General features: G+C 39.8%; 1 protein-coding gene across 3 annotated transcripts in view; it reads right to left on the bottom strand.

Moving 5' to 3' along the window:
- Positions 1–26,403, bottom strand: part of micu1 (mitochondrial calcium uptake 1) — a 130,688-nt gene that overhangs the window by 49,386 nt on the left and 54,899 nt on the right. For all 3 annotated transcript variants that reach the window (XM_073025386.1, XM_073025384.1, XM_073025385.1), the window contains 3 exons: positions 22,402–22,564; positions 14,287–14,330; positions 299–413 (listed from right to left, as the gene is read on the bottom strand). In XM_073025386.1, coding sequence (XP_072881487.1) covers positions 299–413; positions 14,287–14,330; positions 22,402–22,564 — 322 coding nt within the window. The remainder of the gene's footprint in view (positions 1–298; positions 414–14,286; positions 14,331–22,401; positions 22,565–26,403) is intronic.

The following is a 26,403-nucleotide window of genomic DNA, read 5'->3' on the forward strand; positions in this document are numbered from 1 at the left end:
CCGCCATGACGCTCTCTTGCCTTTTATCTTAGAACAGTGGACCTGATTGAAGTCCCCTCCTCTCCAAACTGACAATGTAGTACCGTAGTTAATCATGATACCAATAACTACAGAGCTAACAGAACAATTCCAATAAGTAACGATCTTATAAAACTGTTCATCATTAATGCAATTGTGAGATATTAATCAAAACAGGTTTAGGAACCATGTTTTCATTTGAAGTATCTTTACAAATTCATTTGCTCAGCTTACAGACTTATCACAGTAGAGTTGTGCATTATACTGGATCAATACTTACTGGACAGAACTGTAGTGAGAAAAATGTAATCTGAGAATGAAATCAGTCCACACTCCCCTAGTGCGTTAAATATGCTGTCTTCATCAACAAACTTCTCCTGCCCATGGGTAAGTTTCTACCAAAGAGAAAGAAATAGAATTACAATACCTACTAAGAGAGTACTTGTTATTAAATTTAGATATGGTGTCAAAGTATATGAGATGCAAAGCAAAAGCAAAGGAAATACATGGGAATTAAGTTGGTGCAAAATTTTATATGTCATTTATAATTATGCAAAAGCCAATGTTAGGGAGAATACCATGCAAGAGCCACAGTATCAGACACACAATAAACACAGCAATGTTTAAAATAAGAAAGACTGATGTCGACAGTTTTACCTACATAAATGCTGCAAAATGTCACAACGAGGTCCTAATGATCACATGACATGCAGATCAAGTTTCACTGACTATAAAGAAATTACAATATCACAACTGCTACAAATTAGAATTCAAAGCATTGGAATTTCTTTGTCCGTGTTCAGACAATTAATTAGCTCATCACAATTCCATGCTATCCATGCTATCATGCACTTTCTCCATACTTATTACTCAATTCCGCTCAATATACTATTTAAAAGACACTGGATTGGAAACACCTCCTAATTTAGTATACATAGACTTCAGGCCACAGGAAGATTTCCACAACTCTCTGCAAGGTAAAAGTACTTCCTGACTTCACTCCTTTATGGCCTGGATCTTTTATCATGTGACTTTGTTTCTGTGTCATACTACCAGAAGAACTACTGCACTGAATCACATTATCATGCTTAACTGAAGAAATCCTTAACCACCTAAACTCAAGCAAAGGTAACACGAGTGAATCTGCAGATGCTGGAAATAAATAAAAACACACAATGCTGGCAGAACTCAGCAGGCCAGACAGCATCTATGGGAGGAGGTAGTGACGACGTTTCCGGCCGAAACCCTTCATCAGGAGTGAAGTAACATGGGATGGTCGAGGAGGGTTAAGAAGTGGGGGGAGGGATAAAGTAGGGAGCTAGGAAGTGATAGGCTGGAGGGAAATGGGCTAGGGGGAAGGTGGAGAATTATGGGAAATAAAAGAGAAAGAAAGGTAGGGCTGGGGGGAGATTATAGTGAGGGGGAAAAAGAGAAAGAGAACCAGGCTAAAATAATAGATAGGGATAGGGGTAAGGGGGGGGCAGGGGTATCAACGGAGGTCTGTGAGTTGAATGTTCATGCCGGCAGGTAGGAGGCTACCTAGGCGGGAGATAATGTATTGCTCCATTGACCTGCGTGTGGCCTCATCTTGACGGTAGAGGAGGCCATGGACAGACATGTCGGAGTGGGAGTGGTCTGTGGAATTGAAGTGTGTGGCCACAGGGAGATCCCGCCACTGCTGGAGGACTGAGCGCCAGTGTTCGGTGAAACGGTCTCCCAGTCTGCGGCGGGTCTCCCTAATGTATAAATGGCCACATCGGGAGCACCGGATACAGTAGATCACCCCAGTTGACTTGCAGGTGAAGTGGTGCCTCACCTGAAAGGACTGTCTGGGGCCTAGGATGGTGGTGAGGGAAGCAGGTGTAGCACTTCTTCCGTTTGCAGGGATGAGTGCCCGGAGGGCGGTCGGTGGGGAGGGATGGGGGAGATGAATGGACATTCACCTATCACCCTACCAGCCTAAAGATCCAATGTATAATCCTCCGTAACTTCCGCCACCTCCTACATGATCCCACCACCAGCCACATCTTCCCCTCTCCCCCACTATCGGCTTTCCGCAGGGATCGCTCCCTACGCGACTCCCTTGTCCATTCATCCCCCCCATCCCTTCCCACCGACCTCCCTCCAGGCACTTATCCCTGCAAACGGAAAAGTGCTACACCTGCCCCCACACTTCTTCCCTCACCACCATCCTAGGCCCCAGGCAGTCCTTTCAGGTGAGGCACCACTTCACCTGCGAGTCAGCTGGGGTGATATACTGTATCCGGTGCTCCTGATGTGGCCATTTATACATTGTGGAGACCCGCCGCAGACTGGCAGACCGTTTTGCCGAACACCGGCACTCGGTCCTCCAGCAGTGGCGGGATCTCCTGTGGCCACACACTTCAATTCCACAGATCACTCCCACTCCGACATGTCTGTCCATGGCCTCCTCTACCGTCAAGATGAGGCCACATACAGGTCAATGGAGCAATACCTTATCTCTCGCCTAGGTAGCCTTCTACCTGCCGGCATGAACATTCAACTCACAGACCTTCGTTGATACCCCTGCCCCGCCTTACCCCCATCCCTATCTATTATTTTAGTCTGGTTTTCTTTCTCTTTCCCCCCTCACTGTAATCTCCCCCCAGCCCTACCTTTCTTTCTCTTTTATTTCCCATAATTCTCCACCTTCCCCCTAGCCCATTTCCCTCCAGCCTATCACTTCCTAGCTCTCTACTTTATCCCTCCCCCTACTTCTTATTCCCCCTCGACCATCCCATGTTACTTCACTCCTGATGAAGGGTTTCGGCCCGAAACGTCGTCACTACCTCCTCCCATAGATACTGTCTGGCCTGCTGAGTTCTGCCAGCATTGTGTGTTTTTATTAAACTCAAGCAAATGCAGGTTATCCACAAAATTTAATCCTTTTGACCAGGAGGAGACAAACATTTTCTTTATTTGCCATTTCATTCCCCAATAATCTGCTCCTTTGATTTCTGTCCAGTTCCTTCTTTCAAAAACACAATTCTCTTCCCAACTCACTTCTTCAGATATCTTTACTATTCAAAGGCAGGAAGAAACTGAGGAAAAGTCTATTCTGCCATGCAAGCTGTAACACTGAAGTGGCACCTTCACCTTCAAAATGCATCTCTTCAAGTCTAGCCAGAAATTGCTATGGACCACAATTCATACATTTCCATCTTAGATCTTACCATCATTCTGGTGCCTCTACATTGCACTCTTCTTCACATTTGATGCACTAAAGTGCACTCGGGACTCTGCACAACTGATTTGTGATATTTATTCCTTCACATTTCAATCTCTTTTAAAAGCAAATATCCAATTGTTTTGATAGCTTTGAATTTGCATGTAACTAAACTATGTAAAATAACATTTTTGGGGATTAAGAATTTATCTCTTAAAATCATGAACAGATACTCATACAGGATTCAAATTACATTACTTAGAAAATAGTGCAGATTTACTGGAGTCAATAGATAAAGAATACTTGTGTATTCAAACTTAAATTTAACAAAGTACAAAAATGCTAACCGTCTGCATTTTTAAAATATACAAAGTTGTTAATAGCGCTTACAATTTCTGTCTTGAAAGAATTACTAATAAAACAATATTGTGTAGTTGAAATATAATCTATAAGGCAAGAAATTATAAAAACCTTCGATGGATAGATAGATAAATAGAGCCATCTGTAGATAAAATTGAGGCAATACCAAAAGTCACCACTTCAGAAAGTAATCAGAAAGCAATTTCTTTTAAGAGGGATACAATTTCTATGTAAACTCAGGCATGGCTTGTTCCAAGGTAAATGTAAAAACTGTGTGCTGATTTGCAGGTATCTTAAACACTTGTTTTATAGCTTTCAGAATCTACATTCTTTCTCCCCGCTTCCCCTTACCCCCCCCCCCCCCCCCCCCCCCCCCGTCCTGGTCACCAGGACCTGAAGTGTCAACTGTATTACTTTCCAATAAATCTGCCTGACCTGCTGTTGTTCAACATTTTCTGGTTTACTTCTGATTTCCAGCAATTGGAGTTTTTTGATACTCATTTTCAAGCTCATTACTAAATTTAATATGTCCTAATCTACATATTTTCAATTTCACAGTAAACTACAAAAGTGTACTAATAAGGAAACTAGGTATTCTGTTCACTTTTCTTGTAGCACAATATTCATGCTTTCAGCACAGCTTTCTTAGTAGTTCATAAATCTCAATGTACTATTACAGATACCAATCTGAATGATTTAAATTGATAGCCACACAGGTTCATCTCCAATGTGCTACAAGGTTGAATGGCTTTGATTCCTGCAAGATAAATGCCTGAGGATGAAACAATTCAACCACAAGCAACTCTAATACAGTTACATACTGTATTATCAAAGACATGACCCACACAGATACTATAATGTACACCAGCAGCACAACACATCTTCAGCACGCATCATTTACAGACAGCACTGTAGTTAATCACTAAAGCTACTCAGAAAACATCTCCCAACTTCACAAAGCCACAACCTTCTATCACCAAGGACAAAAGGGCACTTTAACCACACTATTGCTTGTAGATTCTCCTTACATTTTAACTTGGCAATTACACTGGACTAAATCCTGGAACTCGTATCCAAAAATTCTGTGGAGATTCAATCACCTGAAAGACAGCAGTGATTGCAAGTGATAGCTCATCACTTTTTAAATGAGCAATGCATAGTAAGCCAGCAATGCCCAGATCACACAATTAATAATTCCTGTATTAGTCTTTTCAAATATGATTTAGTGAAAATACTGTTAGAGTGATTTTTGGGTTTAGCACATTTAGCAAAAAACTTCAGCCACCAATCTTCAAATCTGAATATAGATTGTAGATTTAATCTAAAAATGCAGCTCTGAACAATACGTTCTCAAAAGCCTTGAATCACAGACCAGGCAGACTAGGAAACAGGCACTAAACTGATTGGATTCACGCATATGTAGACAATCAAGATCCCATTGCATGGATACAACAGTAATAAACACTTATTTTGGGTGTGATAGTGGGAAGATTCAGGCATTTTAAACTGTTACATGTGTATTATAATATGGGCATTATTACATTGGCATTATAAAATGGATTTTATTGAACTGTCCTGAATTTTCTTTAATCTTTAGCATATAAAATGCATGTCGTGATGGGCACAGGCAGTCCTCCCCCACCCCCCCCAAGCAAAAGGGACTCCACATGATGCCTGCTGTATCTTGTTTTGTCAAATAAAGAGGCTGCTCGATATATACCAGTACTTTTCTCTGGTGACTTCATTCACGCAACAACATACACTCTAACTTGGGAATTACACTGGACTTAGCCCAAAATTCTGTAGAGGTTCAATCACCTAAGAGACTGTAGTGAATGAAGGTGATAGCAAATTATCTTTTAAACATGCAATACATAGTAAACCAGCAATGCCCAGATCACACAACTAGTAACTCCTGTTATTAATCTTTTCAAATAAGATCTAGTGAAAACAAATTCAAATATTATACCAGCGCTTAAGAAGAATAATGGGAGTTGCCTTAATGACTATCGCCCAGTAGCACTCATATCTACAGTGATTAAATGCTTTGAGAGATTAGTCATGACACACCTCAGGGGTGTGTGCTTAGCCCGCTGCTCTACTCTCTCTATACTCATGACTGTATTGAATTGACTTTATTTCTTACATCCTTCACATATGAGGAGTAAAAATCTTTACATTACATCCAGTCTAAATGTGCAACCATATAAATTTATAATAAATAGAACAGTCCACGTAACATAGAAATACATTCAAATCAGCGTGAGTTAATCAGTGGCTAGTCATAGCTCAAATACCATCTATAAATTTGCTGATGATACAACCATTGCAGGTAGAATCTCAGATGAAGTTGAGAGGCTATACAAGAGCAAGAAATGCCAACTAGTGGAGTAGTGTTGCAGTAACAACCTGGCACTCAACGGCAGTAAGACGAAAGAGCTGACTGTGGACTTTGGGAAGGGTAAGAGAAAGGAACACATACCAATCCTCACAGAGAGATCAGAAGTGGAGGGAGTGAGCAGCTTCAAGTTCCTGGGTGTCAAGATCACTGACGACCTAACCTGGTCCCAACATAGTGATGCATTTATAAAGAAGGCAAGACAGCAACTATACTTCATTAGGAGTTTGAAGAGATTTGGTATGTTAACAAATACACTAAAAAACTTCTATAGGTGTACAATGGAGAGCATTCTGACAGGCTGCATCACTGTCTGGTGTGGGGGGGGGGGATGTGGGCAGAGGGGGGCTACTGTACAGGACCGAAAGAAGCTGCAGAGGGTTGTAAATTTAGTCAGTTCCATTTTGGGTACTAGCCTACAAAGTGCCCAGGACATTTTCAAGGAGTGGTGTCTCAGAAAGGCAGAGTCCATTATTAAGGACCTCCAGCATGCCCTTTTCTCACTGTTATCATCGGGTAAGAGGTACAGAAGCCTGAACGCACACACTTGGCGATTCAGGAACAGCCTCAACCCCTCTGCCAACCAATTCCTAAATGGACATCAAACCTGTGAACACTACCTCACTTTTTAAATATATGTTATTTCTGTTTCTTGCACGATTTTTAATCTATTCAATGTACATAATACTATAATCAATTTATTTATTTTTTTTTTCTTCTTCTGTATTATGTATTCCACTGAACTGCTGCTGCTAAGTTAGCAAATTTCATGACACATACCGGTGATAATAAACCTGATTCTGATTTCCTAATCAAGCTTAAAAATCAAAGTACTTCTCTCTCCTACTGAACCTAATCTCACATCCCCTATTTCCAAAAGCAAAGTATAATAAAATAAAATATCAGCATGCAAATTCTTAAAGCCTTATTTATTCAGATGTTATTTTTAAAGGATTTAACTGTCTCAGGGGTGTATACAATCTTCTGGGGAGAAGGTATTTAAACTTTGATCGCTCTTACCGCATAATTTACAATTGCTCAGGGCTTTTTCAGTAGTTTTTAAACCAAGAATTACTTAGAACACGGCCCATGACCAACTTACTTCTGGATGAGACTTTAAATGCCTCTTCCCAAAGCTGGTGTTTGGATAGGTACAAAACAGTCAATCAGTAATAAGTGGTAAATCTTTCAAAATTACCTGGTTATGCAAGGTGTGTAAAAATACACATACTGACATTTCCAAATTTTTTCTTCTACTTTGTTTCTGAGACTAAGAAAGGGAATGCGGTAATTTGGTTCAGAAGGTAAGACACACGTTTCAAATTTCAAGTTTGCTTTGGGTAGCAGAATTTTTCCTCATAAGTCTAATTGTAATTTTCACAGGAGTCAAATAATATTCAAAATTACTAACAGAGAGAGAAAAATGTGCTGCATATGTGAGATACCAGGTTAGCAGTTTCTATATTTTCTCTCTCCCTCCTGATCATTTCAGATTTTAATTTACTTCACTTTTGTACACAAACTATTCACATACTGTTATCACCCTTTCTTGCATCACTGCTTACATCTCACCTGGACCCCACCCGCCCTATTTAGAGCTCACACAATCATCACAGAATCAGATTCATACTGAATAGTACCAGGCCCTTTGGCCCACTATTGTTTCTGAATGCCCCTAACAAAAAAAATTACAAAATTCACAAATCTGACGAGCGGTGATAAACATTTAACAGGAACTCTAATTCTATCTTCAGCAACGTTACTGGATTTGTTAAGTTTTTACTCCACTTTTTAAAATTGCTCCTGTAGTATTTTGCTTTTGACTTTTACAATCACTGGCCTCACTCAGAGAATCATGAAACAAAATCTCTCCGATTTCCATGCTATTCCGAACACAGATTGCTTGCAAACTCTGAGTAGCAATTCCAAGATTCCAGAATTTCTGTTTCAAGCTGATCATTCAGTTTCCCTCATTCACTCTAATTGAATATAGCTTGCCATGAAATCCTTCAGTAAAACCAAAAATAAATTGGAAAAAAGCTTGATATATGCTCTGTAAAACCCAACTGCAGCTAGCATCAACAAACAGAGCAAGAAAATGAAGTTCTGGATATTGCAACACTATTTCTTGTTTCAGGGAATAAAGGGCTTTGTGCCCATTATAATTAACATCTCAGATAAAACTTACACCTGACCCCGATCTGCAATGATTGCTCAATGCCCAGCCCAACAAATTTTGGCCAATCATATTCCATTAAATTTATGTCTTACTTCACTGCTGTTTTGTTGGAGGAGAGACAATAAGGTTCTTTTACCTTAGGCTCTCTAATCAATTCAGGTTCATTGCACAGCACCCTATTCCAAAACAGCTGATCCCCTAGTGGGCTCAACCATGAGCTGCTCTAAATTTTAGAGTCTAAAAATTCATCTCGTAGGTATTCGAGAAATTCCCCTCTTGGAATCCCACAACTAACTTGATTTTCCCAAACCACTTGCATATTGAAATCCCCCATGACCATTGTAGCATTGTCATTTTCTATCTCCCATTGTAACTTGTAGACTGCATCCTTATTACTGTTTGGGGATCTGTATACAACTCCCATCAGGATCTTTTTACCCTTGCAGTTCCTTAGCTCTATCCACAACAATTCAATATCTTCCAACCCTATGTCACCCCTTCCTAAAGATTTGATTTCATTTTTTTTTCCAGCAGAGCAACACCACCCCATCTTCTTGCCTAACCTTTTGATACAATGTATACCCTTTAACGTTAAGCTCCCAGCTATAATCTTCTTTCAGCCATGATTCAGTGATGCCTACATCATATTTGCCAATCTGTAACTGTGCTACAAGTTCATCAACCTTATTCTGTATACTGCACATGTTCAAATATAACACCTTCAGTTCTGTATTCGCCTGAAACGTGAATCATGACCTGAATTATGAAAGGAACAGACCCGTCGAGCCTGCTCCGCCATTCAATAAGATCATGGCTGATCCGGCCACGGACTCATCTGTACCTGCCTGCCTTTCTCCATAACCCTTGATTCCCCTTCTATGCAAAAAGTACTTACATTCCTCATTATACGCAATCATGTTGCTACAGATGGTGATTAGTATTGTCAATGAAAGAAAATGTAGGAGCAGCACAAGAATAAAAATAATTTAATTTGCAAGATCAGCCTTTCCTGGTGTCTTAGGCACTTGCAACAAAGCATGCTGGGTGAATCCAATCAGAGAAACAAGTAAGGTCTTGCAGAGGAGAGAGCAGAGCAAAGGCCAAGTGCATACTGAATAATGCACATGCTCACACGCCTCATACCTTCCAGAAATCCTGATGAGGGAGTGTGATGAAGACAGGGGGAGAAAATGGGTGCCCAGTTACATCACGATATACAGTACACTACACTAAACTAAAACAAGCAACTGTGCAGGCAAACAATAAGAACAGTTAATGGGTACATCAACACGAAGTCACAGTAGCAGTTTGAATGATTACACTTCCAGTCCTGTTAAGATGGCATTATTAATGTTAAAGTTCAACAGGTCAAACATACAAGGACTCATGAAGTGTTAAAAGCATCACAATGCAGCAAAACATCTTCATATTAGTATACACACAATGTTTGCCAAAATAATTCCAGTTTAAATTAAGTCACCTGAAGTATACCCTCACAGAGCCATTCACAATAAGACACCTGCAGAAATGACCCAGTGATGTTGATAGTGTGATTTATTTCAGATATATTACTTTAAAGAACTCTCTATTTGATGCTGTGGTGTTATGTGCATTATATTCAAAGAACACTGTATTGTGTTTGCAGTATACTTGCAGATAAGCAACAGCCACCTGGAATCTCAAACATAGGTGTACCAGGAAAAATACCCACAGTGAAGCCATAAAATACCTGTTGGGAGTAAAATCAGCCGTGGTAAAATTACAGTACATCTCCAGAGAGCAACAATGGTCTTAATGAAGCTGCAATATACTAGCAGACAGCAAAAAGAGGTGAATCTTCAGTATCTGAAGCTAAACTACATTAATATATGGAAGATAAGAACAAATAACAGTGACACTGCAACACACCCACAGACCGCTAAGGTTGCAACACACATGAAAACAGCCTTAAATGTAGATCACAATAAAGAACCAGCGAGACAAGAAGAATCAATTATAAATGCAATTTTGCTTACAAAATAGATGTTGAATCAAACCTTTTCTTTCAAATATAAAAGTAGGGTTCAAGTCAAAATAGTTGAAAAGGGAATACAGGTTAATGTTAGATGCCACATAGAAGCAACATCGATGTGGCATCTGACATTATATTTTAAAGTTTAAACCTTAAAGAGACTGATGGATATCCACTGTTTAATTACGCTAGAAAGAATGGATTAGAATTAAGAGTGTGATTACCTGTAATTGTACCAGTGAGACGACAAAGTGCAGGAAGAGTATGTTGGATCGGCTATTTGGAATTAAAAGAGATACTTCAGAGGAGCACTGTAAAGTGCCTGAGGTAAATACTTTACACCAGAGAGAAATACTATAGTTGATATAGAAAAAAAGAAAAAAAAGTCAGATTAGAAAGTTTCTTTTAGAGTGTATGTTGTTGCGGGGGCTGGGGAGAGAAACAAGAGTAGGGATGGAATGAGAGGGATATAAGGGATATGTTGCCCTTGTGATCAGATCAGTGTTTTGAGTTTTGGATTGTTAAGCTTTATGAACAGTTGCTGAGGTAAATAGAGTTATTTTGAATGAAGAGGAAACTAAGCTTTTAGGAGACGGTGTTATTAGAGTAAGTCTGGAAGTTATCTGAAGTTGGTGAGAGCAAGAGATAGCTCTGGGTGTAATCAAATGTAAACATTTTTATTGCTGGGAGCAGCAGATAAACCAGACTGGTAAGAATGGTATCGTCATCACACACTTGCAATATACAAATATATGGATGGGAAAACTTTGATATGTAATCGCTCACTAATGATATTCCTCAAAGAATCCTCAAATAATTTTAAACCAAAGAAATCAAAAATGTTGGAAGTCTGGAAAGGAAGTCTCAGAAAACAATGTGAACAACACTAGTCAAATTTTCCAAGGAGGTTTAGAGTTGCATTTGTTTTTAAAAAAGGGGTGAAAAGACTACCTTTCTTTGCTCATGTAAGGGGTTTCTTCTTTATGTTACTGTGTACGTTAATCAAAATAGCTTCTTTGTTAAGTTAAAAGTAAGAATGCTTCTTTGTTATGGTAACTGGTGAGAGAGTGCTTTCTCTCGCAGCTTGTTTGGGTTATAATTACTGAGAACGAGAATTGTATTCATTTGTTAACCAATTGGGATAGATGCTATTCTTTCTTGTGGGTCTGTGAGCTGTTGTTGCTCGGACTTTTGGGGAGTTGGAGAGGAGATCGCAAGGAAGGCAGGACTGGTCCTCACCCCGGGAAGGGATACAGCTTTGGAAGACGACGATTCAGATGTGTGGTACCTGTTTCCCCTGTACCGGAAGAAGAGGCTCCTGGCCCTTCCCCTGCTGAGTTAGGTGAGAGGAGGGAGGGTGTTGAGGGGAAGACTGAGATACAGCCGGCATTGGGGGGAGAGAGGGTGGAACTCGAACACAAGACAGAGGGCTCTCAGGTGAAGAGGGATCCCAGTGAGGGAGGTAGACCTGGGGTGTCAGCCGTGGTGTCTGAGCCAGAAGGGTCGGCAGAGGAGGTACGGAGGTCTCAGAGAAGTAGGCACCCCCCGGAGCGATTGACATATGCAGCGCAGGGAGAACCGAGTGTGATCTCTATCGCCCTGGGACGTTACTTCACTGCTTTATGCACCTGGGTTGGGTTTTGTGTCTTGCAAGAAGCATTGGGGAACTCTGTTAACGTCATGAGGGCATGACTTTTGTTGTTGGGGGGAGAGTGGAAGGGATTTCTTCTTTATGTTACTGCGTATGTTAATCAAAATGGCTTCTTTGTTAGGTTAAAAGTAAGAATGCATCTTTATTATGGTAACTGGTGAGAGAGTACTTTCTCTCGCAGCTTGTTTGGGTTATAATTACTGATAACGAGAATTGTATTCATTTGTTAACAAATTGGGATAGATGTAATTCTTTCTTGTGGGTCTGTCAGCTGTTGTTGTGCGGACTTTTGGGGAGTTGGAGAGGAGATTGCGAAGGAGGCGGATGGTGCTGGATGCGCTCAGGTCAACCACCGAGGTTGGTCCCAGGCGGCCGGTTGTGGAGGTCGGAGAAGATCGAATAGTGGACCGAAGACTTCAATGATTGAGCTCTAATGATTGTGCACTAATTGACTGAACCCTGATAAGTTCTGGCGCCTTTTCTTTCCTTTCTTTTCTTTCATATATATTGTATCGCTATTAATCACTTAGTTCTAGTAAGATTTATAAAGTGTATTCTGTAAGTGTACACGGTGTGGAAGAACATTTAACGCAAATGAACACTAAATTTCAGGAAACAGAAGTTCTACACTTCCATTCAATCATCATTAGGGAGCAAAACAGATATCCCAAAATTAATTTCATGAGCTCACTATAGAAAAATAAGTGTTATTTTAAGTCTCTTTTGAATTGGCTCTTATTTGGAACGTGTGTATGTTATTGGGAGTGGAACTCAAGTCTCACAATTTACAGAAGATAATTTGTCCTAAGTTCCAGATTCAGTAGTTCTGAAAAGTTCTGATTTTGCCATTGATTTGCTTTTGGTTGAACTGTCTACCCATGTATAAATAACCTACAGTCACGGGAAAACAAATTCAATCTTGGCAACGAGAGCCGGAAAACTGCAGTTCTGCAAGTATCCGTACTCTAACATTACCCATTCAAAATTCTTTTTCAGGTGATCCAATCACCCACAGCAAAAGGCACATATAGCACATAAAAGATAGCAAGCACATACATCAGTACAGTACAATCACAGAAAAAAATACAGTCCAAGACCCTGAGTCCATGAATATTGCAGAAAAGTGTAGTTGACCACAATACAGCTTGTCTTCTGCCAAGCAAACATTGTGGGCAGCATTTACTCCAGCTTGGACTCCATGCCACACCGTCTTCAGTGAAGTGTACCAACTTTGATGCCTTTCTCCTGAGTGGCTGTGGACAGGCGATACCATGGCTTAATGTCTAGTTCTCCCTATGACTGAAATCACACAGCTCTTCCACTGTCTGCCAATAAATCGGTGAATCGGACTTGCAGCATTCCACGTTAACAATGTCCAACAGGGTCTTGCAATTACAAGAAAAGTGACTACGGTAATCACTCGCTGTTAGATTGCACTCCTCCTTTGTACACCAGCTTCTCAGACATCTCTCAAATGCAGGCAGCAGCACGATCTGCACCAAGTCCAGTTCCTTCAGTTTTTCTACCAATGAGCAACTTGTTGATAGGGTAGACCTGCAGTACTTTACGCTCTTAATGTCCAGCAGGGTCTTGTGATTGTTAAAAAAAAAACTTTTTAAAAAGGACAATAACACCTGTGGTTGCTGCTACGATTACATGCGCCACCATCTAAGGGTCTTTATAAGGGGCAGAGGAATCTTGCTGAAATAGAAGCTGATTTTATTGGTAGTTTAAAAAAAATCCTATCTCAGTGAATAGCAAATCAAGAAATTTGTTACATGCTCAAAACGTTAGATAATATTTGATGTAGTTAATATCTGATCTTAGCATAAAATGATACCCCACAAATTCATTTGTTAACTATCTTTAAGCAGTGGTTTGGAAACAGTTAATGCTCATCAGGTAAAACAATGTATCAGCACTTTTCAGAACATCAACATGATTATGGATAAAGCTGAAAAACAGATTTGATATATTTGATTCTTTATTAATTTAAACTGTCCTAGAAATCTATCTGCTTTTATCAGTGCCAAAATGGTCATGAAGATGGGGTCCAAGAAAACAATCGGTGGAAAATGTGCCCAGTAGGCTTACTTTAATGCATCTTCCAGATCATAAAATTTGGTATCATGAATATTCTACAGTAGAACAGGGTCCAAGTCATGTTAATACCATACACTCCAGGTGGCATCTGTTCCTGAATAGAGCAGTTAACATAGAGAAATTTCAATCACTGGGGGGAAAATGATGTAAAATGCACAAAAAACAAATTGATATCCTTCAACTTCAACTGATCACTGGGAAATTTTGCTCTGTGTATATTGCAAACAGATCTGACACAACATATTGCCAGTAGACTGAACACACACTTAAATTTGTGTTAGGTAGTTAGTATAAAACGGTTAACTGTTTAAAAATATATATTTAGGCGAACTACCTAGAAACAACCGCTTCACGCACAAGCCAATGTGACGTTACTTACCTTCCCATCACATCGTTTCACTATGAACTGGTCCAGACCCTGATCTGAAAAGGAGAGACACCCAATGTTATGATTAAATATCACAATGTAATCCTCTTAACACTTGCATTGACTCACTTATTCTGATATCATGCTAATCATATTACTGTTAATTCCCTTGGAGATGTTTTAACTTTTTTTAAAGAAATACTTTCAAAAGCAAAATTTCTGTAGTGAATTCTAACTCAGTTTATTTGCCAGGATACAATAAATATCATTATTTACTGTGCTAGGAGATCTTACCCAGTCCATCACCGGTAAAGCCTTCCTCACCACTGAGTACATCTACACAAAATGTTATCATAGGAAAGCAGCATCCATCATCAGAGATCCCCACCATCCAGGACATCCTCTCTTCTTGCTTTGCCGTCAAGAAGGTGGCACAAAGTCCCAGGACTCACACCACCAGGTTCAGAAACAGTTATTACCCCTCACCCATCTTGAACCAAAGGGGACAACTTCACTTGTCCTATCATTGAAATGTTCCCACAACCTATGGACTCACTTTTAAGGACTCTTCATGTTCTCGATATTTATTATTATTACTTTGTCTTTTTGTATTTGCAGTTTGTTGTCTTTTGCACACTGGTTGAACACCAAAGTTGATGCAGTCTTTCATTAATTCTGTTATGGTTACAGGTGGCCCCCACTTTTCGAACGTTCACTTTACGACAACTCGCTGTTACGAAAGACCTACATTAGTACCTGTTTTCGCTAACCAAAGAGGATTTTCGCTTTTACGAAAAAAAGATGCCCGCTTTATACGCGTGTTTACCCCGAGAAAGACTACAATGACCGTGAAGCCTTGTGCGGGCAGTTGTTTGCGCATGCGTAAACTTGCGTATGCATGTACGCGCTGATTTTTTTCGTCAAATCAATTTTGTCTCGCTGTCTTCCCGAGTTTGATAAGTGAAACAACACCATACCTACAATATTTCAACTTTATATAGGGTGTATATTTATCATATCATTCCTGCTTTTACTATATGTTAGTGTTATTTTAGATTTTATGTGTTATTTGCTTTGATTTGGTGGGTTATTTTTTTTGGGTCTGGGAACGCACAAAAATTTTTCTCATATAAATTAATGGTAATTGCTTCTTCGATTTACGGCATTTCGGATTACAAACAGTTTCATAGGAACGCTCTACCTTCAGATTGTGGGGGAAACCTGTATTATGATTAGCTCATGCTGATTTGAGTGTGTTTCTACATCACATTGACTGCTCTATTTATTATAAATTACTATGATTGCACATTGCACACTTAGACAAAGATATAAAGATTTTTACTCCTCATGTATGTGAAGGATGTAAGAAATAAAGTCAATTCAATTCAATGCTACTATGGATTAACTGAGCATGCCCACAAGAAAATGAATCGCAGGGTTGTATATGATGACATATATGTACTTTGATAATAAATTTACTTTAAACTTTCTCAGGCAGGTTTTGTGTCATGTTTCATGATTCATTGCCATTTGCTTCACACTATCAAGGTTCTATTGTGAATTATGAAACTAAAAATCCAAATGTTCAGTAAGTTAAAATCCCGAGCTTTATTTGAACTCTTTACTGCAGATCAGGAAGAAATGCCAATAGACACAGCAGTGCGAGGTGGCTTTCAAAAAGGTAAAGGAAATGGTGACGTCACACATTTAGGTAGAGCAAATCAGATGAAATGTACTAAGGACAAAATTGTGTTGGTGGAAAAGACAGTCAGAAATAAGGTGAATTACAGAAACATAAGAACAATAATGAAAGCTTGAATACCTCTCTACAAACAACAGATGATGTTTTGTTAAGTGCTTTTATAGCTGGCAAATTACATTCACATAAATTTAATTTCTTCATTATCCTCTTGAACAGGGTTTCTCAACCAGGATTCTGTGAAAGCTCATGATTAAAAAAAGTTTTCTGAACTTCGCACAACATGCAATGCTAATGCTCACAGTAGTGGGCAATGACCAAGCAGCTTTGTTAGCAATCTCAGCCTAGTATGGCAGTGCCATGTTTATTTGGCTGAGTTCACTCTCAGTTTTTGACACGAGATCGGGGAGGCTGTTGATAATTGGTGAGTGCTGTATGCACAGAGGGAAGGATGGTAGGTTGATGAGGAGCATGAAGTGCATTTTTTGAGCTTTGAACTGAGTCACCCAAATCATTCTCTTACCACCCACCCCCCCCCCCCCACCAAATTACCTCCTCCAACTTCCCCTATGCACCGCCGTCTAACTTATGGGAGTGGACAAACTCTACCAGTGTAGTAGATAATTGGAGGGAAATTTTCACTCTAGAGGCAGTCCAATGTGGTGATTTTTGAAAAGGAGGTGTTAGATGGAAGAGGAGGATTCTAGGCTTACAGACAATTCTGATATGGTTAATGCTGAAGAATTACAATCTTCCAAGTTATTTCACTCCACTAGTGCTGATTATTTTAAATAGCTATTGGAATCAAAAAACAAGAGTAAAGCTTCAGTTAATAAAGTCACAATCAGTAAAAAAAATAAATTAAGTTATTTAGTAGCAGAACTTATTACCCAGAAAAGCAAATGTCGCATCATTAGTGAGAACCTAATAATGTCAACATGTAAAAACATAGTGGGCAAAATGGTAGAACAAGATGCAGTATGAGAAATTGAAAAGATTTCACTCTCAAACAGTATGATAAATTGATGTATTGATGACAGGTCACATAATGCTGTGATAAATTGATAAACAACTGCTTCTCTATCCCAGTTGATGAGACAACAATAAATGTCATGGAGTAGCATTTGTAAGATTTGTAAATAATGGTGAAATTCAAGAAAACTTTTTCTGTTGCAAAGAACTGCAGGAAACAAGCAAAGGCCAAGATATATTTAAAGAGCAAACACAAGGAAATCTGCAGATGCTGGAAATTCAAACAACAACACACACAAAATGCTGGTGGAACACAGCAGGCCAGGCAGCATCTACAGGGAGAAGCGCTGTCGACGTCTCGGCCCGAAACGTCGACAGCGCTTCTAAATCTTTCCTTTCGGTTAGTCCTGACGAAGGGTCTCGGCCCGAAACGTCGACAGTGCTTCTAAATCTTCCCTTTCGGTTAGTCCTGACGAACGGTCTCGGCCCGAAACGTCAACAGCGCTTCTCCCTGTAGATGCTGCCTGGCCTGCTGTGTTCCACCAGTATTTTGTGTGTGTTGTTGCCACGATATATTTAATGTTTTATCTTCATATCAAGACAAACAAAAGGTTTGTCTTGGAGGAAATGTGTTGGCATCTGCACTGATGGTGCTTCATCAATGATTGGCGCCATGAGAAGTTTTGTTTCTCTTGTAAACAAAAAGGAAATCCTGACATTGTCACAGCTTTCTTCACAGAGAGGTGCTGATGTCAAAAACTCTTGGAGATGAAAAAGAAAAAGTTCTGGATGATGCTACATAAATGGTTAACTTTATTAAGCAAAGACCAATTCACTGGAGAATGTTTAAAAAACTGTGAAAACCTGGACAAAGAACACAACAATCTCCTGCTAAATACAGAAGGCCGGCAGCTTAGCAGAGGAAGAGTTTTCAGCAGGGTGTTTGAGCTGAAAAGCGAGTTGCAGGAGTATCTTCAGGAAAATAATAGGCTGGATTTTGCTGAGTGCTTTGAAGATGAAGAAAGGCTACAGAAACTAGCCTACTTAGCAGACATTTTTCATCATATGAACTAGTTGAATAAGTCTCTGCAAGGCCCTGGAGAAAATGTTTTGACTTCAAATGACAAAAGTCTTGCAGTTAAAAGGAAACAAAATCTTTGGAAAAATCATGTTGCAAAAGGAAAATCTTGAAATGTTTCCACTGCTGCTCAGGCTTGAGAGTGAGGAAGGATATCAGAAAGTCTTGAGTCCTATTGAAAACCAAATGGAAGAACTGCAAAACAAAATTGAACAATATTTTTCCTCCCTTTCAACAAATATATGACTGGGTGGGGGATCCCCTTTTCTGAATCTTCTGCTCAGCCTGAGAACTTGACTTCACATTTTATGCATCTGAAGACACTTTTGGTGTCCTCTTTAATACTACTGGCTAGCTTACTTGCGTATTCCATCCTTACTTTCTGAATGACTTTTTTTAGTTGCCTTCTGTTGGTTTTTAAAAGCTTCCCAATCCCCTAACTTCCCACTAAGTTTTGTTCTATATGCCCTCTCTTTGGCTTTTATGTTGGCTTTGACTTCTCTTGTTAGCCACAGTGTGTCATTGTTCCTTTAGAATACTTCTTCCTCCTCTTTGGGACATATATATCCAGTGCTTTCTGAACTGCTTCCAGAAATTCCAGGCATTTCTGCTCTGATCACTTGCCCCAAAGGTTCTTTTACTTTATGCTCTCCAATCAATTCTGGTTCATTGCACAACACCAAATCCAGAATATCTGCTCCCCTAGTGGGTTCAACCATGAACTGCTAGGCACTCTAGAAATCCAACCCCCCCCCACCCACACCAGAATCCAACACCAACCTGATTTTCCCAATCTACCTGCATATTGAAGTCCTCATGACTATTGTAATATTGCCCTTTTGGCATGCATTTTCTAGCTCCGATTCTAATTTTAAGCCATATCCTGATCACCCTCCCAACCCCAGATCCATTGATGTCAATAGGGGCTAGCCTGTTTCCATTCCTCCTGTAGTCCACAGCAAGCTCTATTGTTTTTGCGACATTGAGGGAGAGGTGGTTTTTTTGACCGGTAAGGGTGATGAGGATCATCTCCAAAACTTCGACAGTTTTAAAAAGATTATAAGATGATGGGCTCAGAGCACAACACAAGTATGAATTCTTTAAACAAAAGATGGTTGACTACAGTCACATCATGGATGCATAAGGATTACACAAGTGTGCTGAGAAAATTCAAACAGCGGTGGGTGCCCCGAGGCTGAAGGATGTGTCATTGTTGCAGTTCCTTTTAGCATTTGTCAACTACTATAACAGGTTCCTGCCAAACATGGCTACTGTCTTCTACCCCTTGAACTCATTATTGCAGATTAGAAAGAAATGGCAATGGACAAAGCAGTGTGAGGTGGCTTTCAAAAAGCAAAGGAAATGATGACATCAGACACTGTACTCATACATTATGATCCACGACATCCAGTGAAGTTTGCCTGTGATGTCTTGTTTTTTGGTATAGGTGCAGTTATGTCACATGTTATGAGTGATGGGAGTGAATGCCCCATAGGCTTTGCATCAAGTTCTCTTACCACTGCAGAGAAAAATTACAGACAGATTGACCGAGATGCCTTGAGTCTGGTTTGGGGTGTAAAATTTTCAACCGGTACTTGTATGGGAAAGGAGTTTACCCTCATTACTGATCGTCAACCACTTGTGTCCATTTTCAGTCCACAGAAAGATGTTCCACTAATAGCAGCAGCACACATGCAGAGGTGGACTCTGTTTCTTGGAGGACACAATTACTAGCCTGAATTCAAGAGGACAACTAATCATGGATTAGTAAACGTAATTACGTTTACCCTTGGAAAACGAAATACTGGAAAACTTTACAAAATAGGACACTACTCTTGATGTATTCACCCTAATGCAAATCAAACGTCTCCCAATTACAGCAGATATGATTCAAAAAGGAAACCAGAAAAGGCCCTATACTGTCTGAGGTCTTTATAGCCACTCAAAATGACTGGAATGTGCAGCAGAAACTCTAGTTCCCCCATTTTATCAGTGCCAGAATGAACTTGCCCTTGACGGATGTTGTCTTCTGTGGGAATTGAGAGTTGTACCATTCAGGCTGAGAGCTAAGGTGTTGGAGGAGCTAAATGCCAGTCATCTAGGCCTGGGATAGATCAGCACCTCACCATCCCTAGGAATGGCCTGCATTGCCCTGGCACAGGACTCATATGAATTTCACAGGACCACTCACAGGCACAATTTGTTTTGGTAGTAGTGGATACAGCTACAAAATGGCCAGAAGTGTTCCCAATAGCCTCCATCACAGCCTCACACACTGTTGATATATTGAGAAGCCCCGTAGCAAGGACTAGTGTTCGAGAATACTTAGTCAATGACAATGGACCAGTTTGTGACGGAACACTTTCAGTCATCCTAAAAATGAATGGAATAAGACATATTACATCTGCACCGTACCACCCAGCTACAAATGGCTTGATGGAAAGGTTTATTCACAGTCTAAAGAACACGTTGTAAGCAATGTCAGCAGAACACTGAATCAGAAGCTTGTCAATTTCCTCTTTGCATATCATAATGCAGCACACTCCACAACCAACGACTCACCAGCTATGCTGTTCCTGGGTTGTCCCTGTGTTCACATAAGGATCTCCTTAAACCCAATCTCAGGAGTACACAGGACAAACAGCTAAGACAAATTGAAGGCTCCTCAAACAACGAGGTTTGATGTTTCATTCTTGGACAAGTAGTCCTTGCGAAGGACTACAGAGGTAATTAAAAATAGGTACTTGGAAAGATTAAAGGACTAAACTGGACCACTCTCCAACATAGTGGAGATTGTGTCTGATATCATCTGGAGACAATATATCCATCAGTCATGAAAGCAGAGTCAATTGTTAGAGAAGAAAGGTGGCTACCACTGTCAGAACCACTTCCTGCAGTCTCAGAGTCAATTCCTACAATCATCGTGGAGGTCCCAGAACTTGAGATTGTGTCACAGCTCAAGTGTCACCTGCCAAGCAGAGTGATCCCCCTGATCAGCAAAGGTGTTATCCCTAAAGATTAAGAAATCCTCTCCAACAATTAAATCTTTAGACATGAATAGGACAATTTTATATTTTCTATGCTGAGGATGTCTGTACATAGTAGATGTATTACATAGTATACTGTGTATGTGGTTGAGATGCATTCTCTATCGAGTTGGAGTTTATAGCTAAGCAGGGAAGAGCGTTGAACATTTAACATTTCAGTAATAGTTGAGCAATACTGTAAATATTAGTTGATTAAGCATTTTTGTTCATTTAAATGATCCATTACAGACTATATGTATAAATACATGAATAGCATATGCCATCATACCACCACTTAATGCATGTGTAACTCACTTAGAGTAAAAGCGCAAAGTAAGACTCACATCTCTTGCCTCTCGTTTTCCTTTGAATTAGTTTAGTGCTTTCAAGTTACAAAACATAACACAAAGTATCAACAGTACAGAGGTCACAGTTTTAACACACCTGTTTAAAAGTGAATGACAGAAACAGTCATTTACTTATTTTGAACATACAATGAGTTCACTAAGGCTGCCATTGCTGGTGGGGGTGGGGAAGAAATGGGTAGTGGGGATATGCTCCCACTACCCATTATATGATCCAAATGTTGTGCATCTCAAATAGCCTCTGACAACCAAGTCTAGCTCCTGGACTTGTGAGGCTTAGCTACTAAGCCCAGCGGAACAGCTTCTACTGACATGAGAAGGGGTTACTGGCACCTTAAAACCAGTCGCTTTGGGCAGATGGGGCTCGTCACTCATTGCTGGCAGCTAATATAGAAGAAGGAAATTTCTGAACTCACACCTCTGCTGCCTTGTGGATATACCCATTCATGGAGAAGGCCTTGTGAGTAAACAGAGGAAAAACATGCAGTGTAGGAATCACTACATTGAGTTCAATGCTGACTGGCAACTCCCGCGACACCACTGACTTTGTTCCTTTGGATTCATCAGCTGTGTGGAGTGGGGGAGCCTGCTGCAAGGGCAATAGATTCCTCTCCATTTTGCACTGCCCTAGCTTGCATATATAACATAGATAGCCAGGACGCTTCATCTATGATCAACCCTGACTAATGGAGGGTCTCAATCTTCTAATGGGTAGAATCACCAGGGAGCAAAAGAGCCAACACTGATTACTTGGCCACAGATTAAAGCAAAGATACTTATACATTCATGTTAGCAGTTTCTGTCTCTCTCATCCCTATTTGACAAATAACCAAGTCAGCTACAGTTTCTTAAGTTAGCTTTGTTATTAGCGTCAAGATTAGAATTCATTGACTACTGTAGATTGAGACATGACTACTATAGAAACATTTCTGTTCCTTTCAAGAATTTTTTGATCAATATTAACCCAAGTGTTATTTTTCAACTTACTTTCTGGCTGCTTTTCATTTGGTGTTATAGATCGAACAAAATCTTGGGGGGTCATGAACACTTCAGAGTCTCCATTTTCACTGATGATCTTCAATGTTGCAAAGTATCGGAATATCTTATCTGGAGTAGAGTAAGCCCGAATTCGATTCTCATACTCCATTACCTGAGAAAGAACAAGAGATGAAATAACATCGGTTATAAGGGGAAACAGGTTACAATTGGCTCAAAAATCACACCTAGTCTTTTATTCAACAACTGTAAGAATTAGTCTTCACTCCTTCGCTAAAGTCAAGAATAATTTCCTTACAGTTTAATTTTCTGCATTCTGAGGTGGTGATGAGCCCAGTGTAGGACCAGAAGACTCTGGAGAAGAGGTATTTGTTGGAACAGGCAGCTATGTAGCTTGAAGATAGTACATTGCTTCTGCATTCATGCTCTGGCTTTGCTTGTGAATGAAGGGGTGCCCTGAACTTGCCCTTCTGAAAGCTCTTTCACTAATTTGTGCAGTCGTGGACCAGGGAGAATAAGCTGGTAGGAACCTTAGATTTTGTCAGAGCCTGCTTGGATTCTATGAATTGTTACCACTGTGCACCTGGTAAATTCTTATCATGAAGGAACCTGGAGAAGATTGGTTGTTTTGTGTCTGAACTATACTTGATGAAGCCTGCCGACTGAAGCCCATTAGTGTAAATCAGGGGTGGCCAACCTTTTACATTCCATATATCAACTTTTTCATGCACAAGTTCAGATGTGCCATACAACTCTTGTACCCCCATTCAATTCTTGTAAAAATATGTTAATAGACATATTTATCATTTTTACATGATATATTGATTTAGTTTAAAACAAACATTACTTACTTTAATGAGACTCTTAACAAAGATATTTTGTCTTCTTTTGATTTCTTCCTTTTTCTTAATTAAATATTCTTTTCGTAACTCAGACCCAAGCACTAGCTTCAGTTTTCCTTCTATTTCACTCTGATGTTGTGTTTTATAGTGTTTATTAAGATCATGTCTTCTATTATGTGAGAAAATGTTTTCACAAACAATGCACAATGGTTTTCCTGATGGACCCGCTATAAATAAGAACTCATTTTCCCACTGTTCATTGAATTCACGCTTACTATCACTTTCTGATTTTCTTTTGCACTGTGATGGGTAACTGAATGTAAAAACAAGGCTTAATTTTTGAAAAAGTACGAAATTGCAAATGTTCACAAAGGACAAACAAAGCTCAACTTTGTAGCGCATGAGTGTCAATTGTAAATTGGCAAAAACCTGCCACGCACCACTGGTGCACACGCCTGGCGCCTCAGAATCAAACAAGTATCTAACGTGTATTGAACACTTATGGAACGTCGGCAGAACAAAAGACCTTCTTTCCTAGTTCGACTCATTGAACTTTTTAAAAAATTGAAAACAGATTAATGTGAAAGAAGATAACATTTGTCAAAAGATGTGCACGAAATAATAAAATCGTTAAAAATAATTGCTAAGTTTTAGATTTATTCTCAGTGAAACCCATTTCTAGCTCTAAGCTACTTGAATTCCTGTTACAGATTTTTTTCTACAAATCGGTTTTTGGTTAATACTTTATGCATGAGTAGGCTTACTTTTTTATTATTATAACTGGGGTGCAATGTGCCACTTTTAATCATCCAATGTGCCACTTTTTGTGCATGCGCCATAGGTCGGCCATCCCTGTCGTAAATAGTATCTTGATACTGGGCTTGTTTTATGTACTATCTCAAAATGAGACATGTAAAAAAGAAAACAACACACACAAAATGCTGGTGGAACAGGTCCTGACGAAGGGTCTCGGCCCAAAACGTCAACAGTGCTTCTCCTTATAAATGTTGCCTGATCTGCTGTGTTCCACCAGCATTTTGTGTGTTGTTTGAATTTCCAGCATCTGCAGATTTCCTCGTGTTTGCATGTGAAAAAGAACTCATTTTGAAAAAGTCTAATTACTAAAACGTGAAATGGAATTCCACAAACTGTACTAAAAGACAAAAATGTGGAACATGATTCAATAAATAATGTGCAATTGATGGCTGCACATAAAGCATTCAACTTCAACTGATCATTTTTTTCTGCATCTGATTCGTTTAGGAACGTAATGTCATTTTAAATGCAGCTCTAATTACTAACATGAGTTATTATGAAAGGTGGTCTGGCACAGCTTGTTAGAATGAAAGTACATTATGGTTCAGAAACTAGTTTTCAAATGTGAAAATCACCTGGCAACATAATTTGGATCTTAAAAAAAGTATAGCTTATACTGTCATTGATGAGAAACTCAATAATAATTCACATCTAAAATACAGTGTAAGCAAAGATATACTACATCTAATGAATGAATGTGAAGCCCAATAATAATAAAACACATGAAGTGCATAGTTTTCTTGAAAAAAACAAATATAATGTATACATCTTTTCTTCTGAACTGTGCTTTCAGATGTTAATAACAACGGCATCAATTCAAATAAGAGTCAATCCCGGGATCACTAGAGAATTAGGGCAGAAATAGCTAACATAATTTAAAAGTGATTGAAGGAAAATATGGGGTGGGGAAGAAAGGTCAGAGATATGTTTTTTCTTTACCCAGAGAGTGGTGGATGTATGGAATGCCCTGCCAAGGATTGTGGTAGAAGCAGATACATTAGGTACATTTTGAGACTCTTAGAAAGGCACATGGATAATAGAAACATGGAGGGCAATGTGGAGGAGACGGTTAGACTAATCTTAGAGTAGGTTAAATGGTAGGCATAACACTCTGGGCTGAAGGACCTATAATGTACTGTAGAGTTTTATGTTTCCTGTTAATATGCAAGTGGCATCATCTTGGAGATGCTTTGAAAGGGAGAAAACAATGATAACTGTGAAGATCCCTGCTGCACCTGATGACCCTGTGATCTCTGTCTCAGAGGCCGGTTTTAGGCTGTCTTTAAAGAGAGTGAACCTGTGCAAGGCAGAAGGTCCCGATGGAGTAACTGGTAAAGCTCTGAAAACCTGTGCCGACCAACTAGCGGGAGTATTCAAGAACATTTTCAACATCTCCCTGCTACGGACAGAGGTTCCCACTTGCTTCAAAATGGCAACAACTATACCAGTGCCTAAGAAGAATAACGTGGGCTGCCTTAATGACAACAGTGATGAAATGCTTTGAGAGGTTGGTCATGATGAGGCTGAACACCTGCCTCAGCAAGGACCTGGACCTATTGGAATTTGCCTATCGCCACAATAGATCAATGGTGGACGCAATCTCAATGGCTCTCCAGGTGGTTTTAGACCACCTGGAGAACACAAACACCTATGTCAGGATGCTGTTCATCGACTATAGCTCAGCATTTAATACCATCATTCCCACAATCCTGATTGAGAAGTTGCAGAACCTGGGCTTCTGTACCTCCCTCTGCAATTGGATCTTCGACTTCCTAACCGGAAGATCACAATCTGTGCAGACTAGTGATAACATATCCTCCTCGTTGACGATCAACACTGGCGCACCTCAGGGGTGTGTGCTTAGCTCACTGCTCTAGTCTCTATATACACATGACTGTGTGGCTAGGTATAGCTCAAATACCATCTATAAATTTACTGACGATACAACCACTGTTGGTAGAATCCCAGATGAAAACAAAGAGGGTGCACAGGAGTGAGATTTGCCAACTAGTGGAGTGGTGGTAGAGCAACAATCTGGCACTCAATGTCAGTAAGACAAAAGAGCTAATTGTGGACTTCAGGAAGGGTGAGACAAAGGAACACATACCAATCCTCATGGAGGGATCAGAAGCAGACAGTGAGCAGCTTCAAGTTCCTGGCTGTCAAGATCTCTGAGGATCTAACCTGACTCCAACATACTGACGTAGTTATAAAGAAGGCAAGACAGTGGCTATACTTAAAAAAAAAGTTTTAATAAAAGAGTTTCAAGAGATTTGGCATGTCAACAAATGCACTCAAAAACTTCTATAGTTGTACCATGGAGAGCATTCTGACA

The sequence above is a fragment of the Hemitrygon akajei genome, chromosome 21 (genome assembly GCF_048418815.1).
Source record: "Hemitrygon akajei chromosome 21, sHemAka1.3, whole genome shotgun sequence".
In the NCBI taxonomy this organism is placed as follows: domain Eukaryota; kingdom Metazoa; phylum Chordata; class Chondrichthyes; order Myliobatiformes; family Dasyatidae; genus Hemitrygon; species Hemitrygon akajei.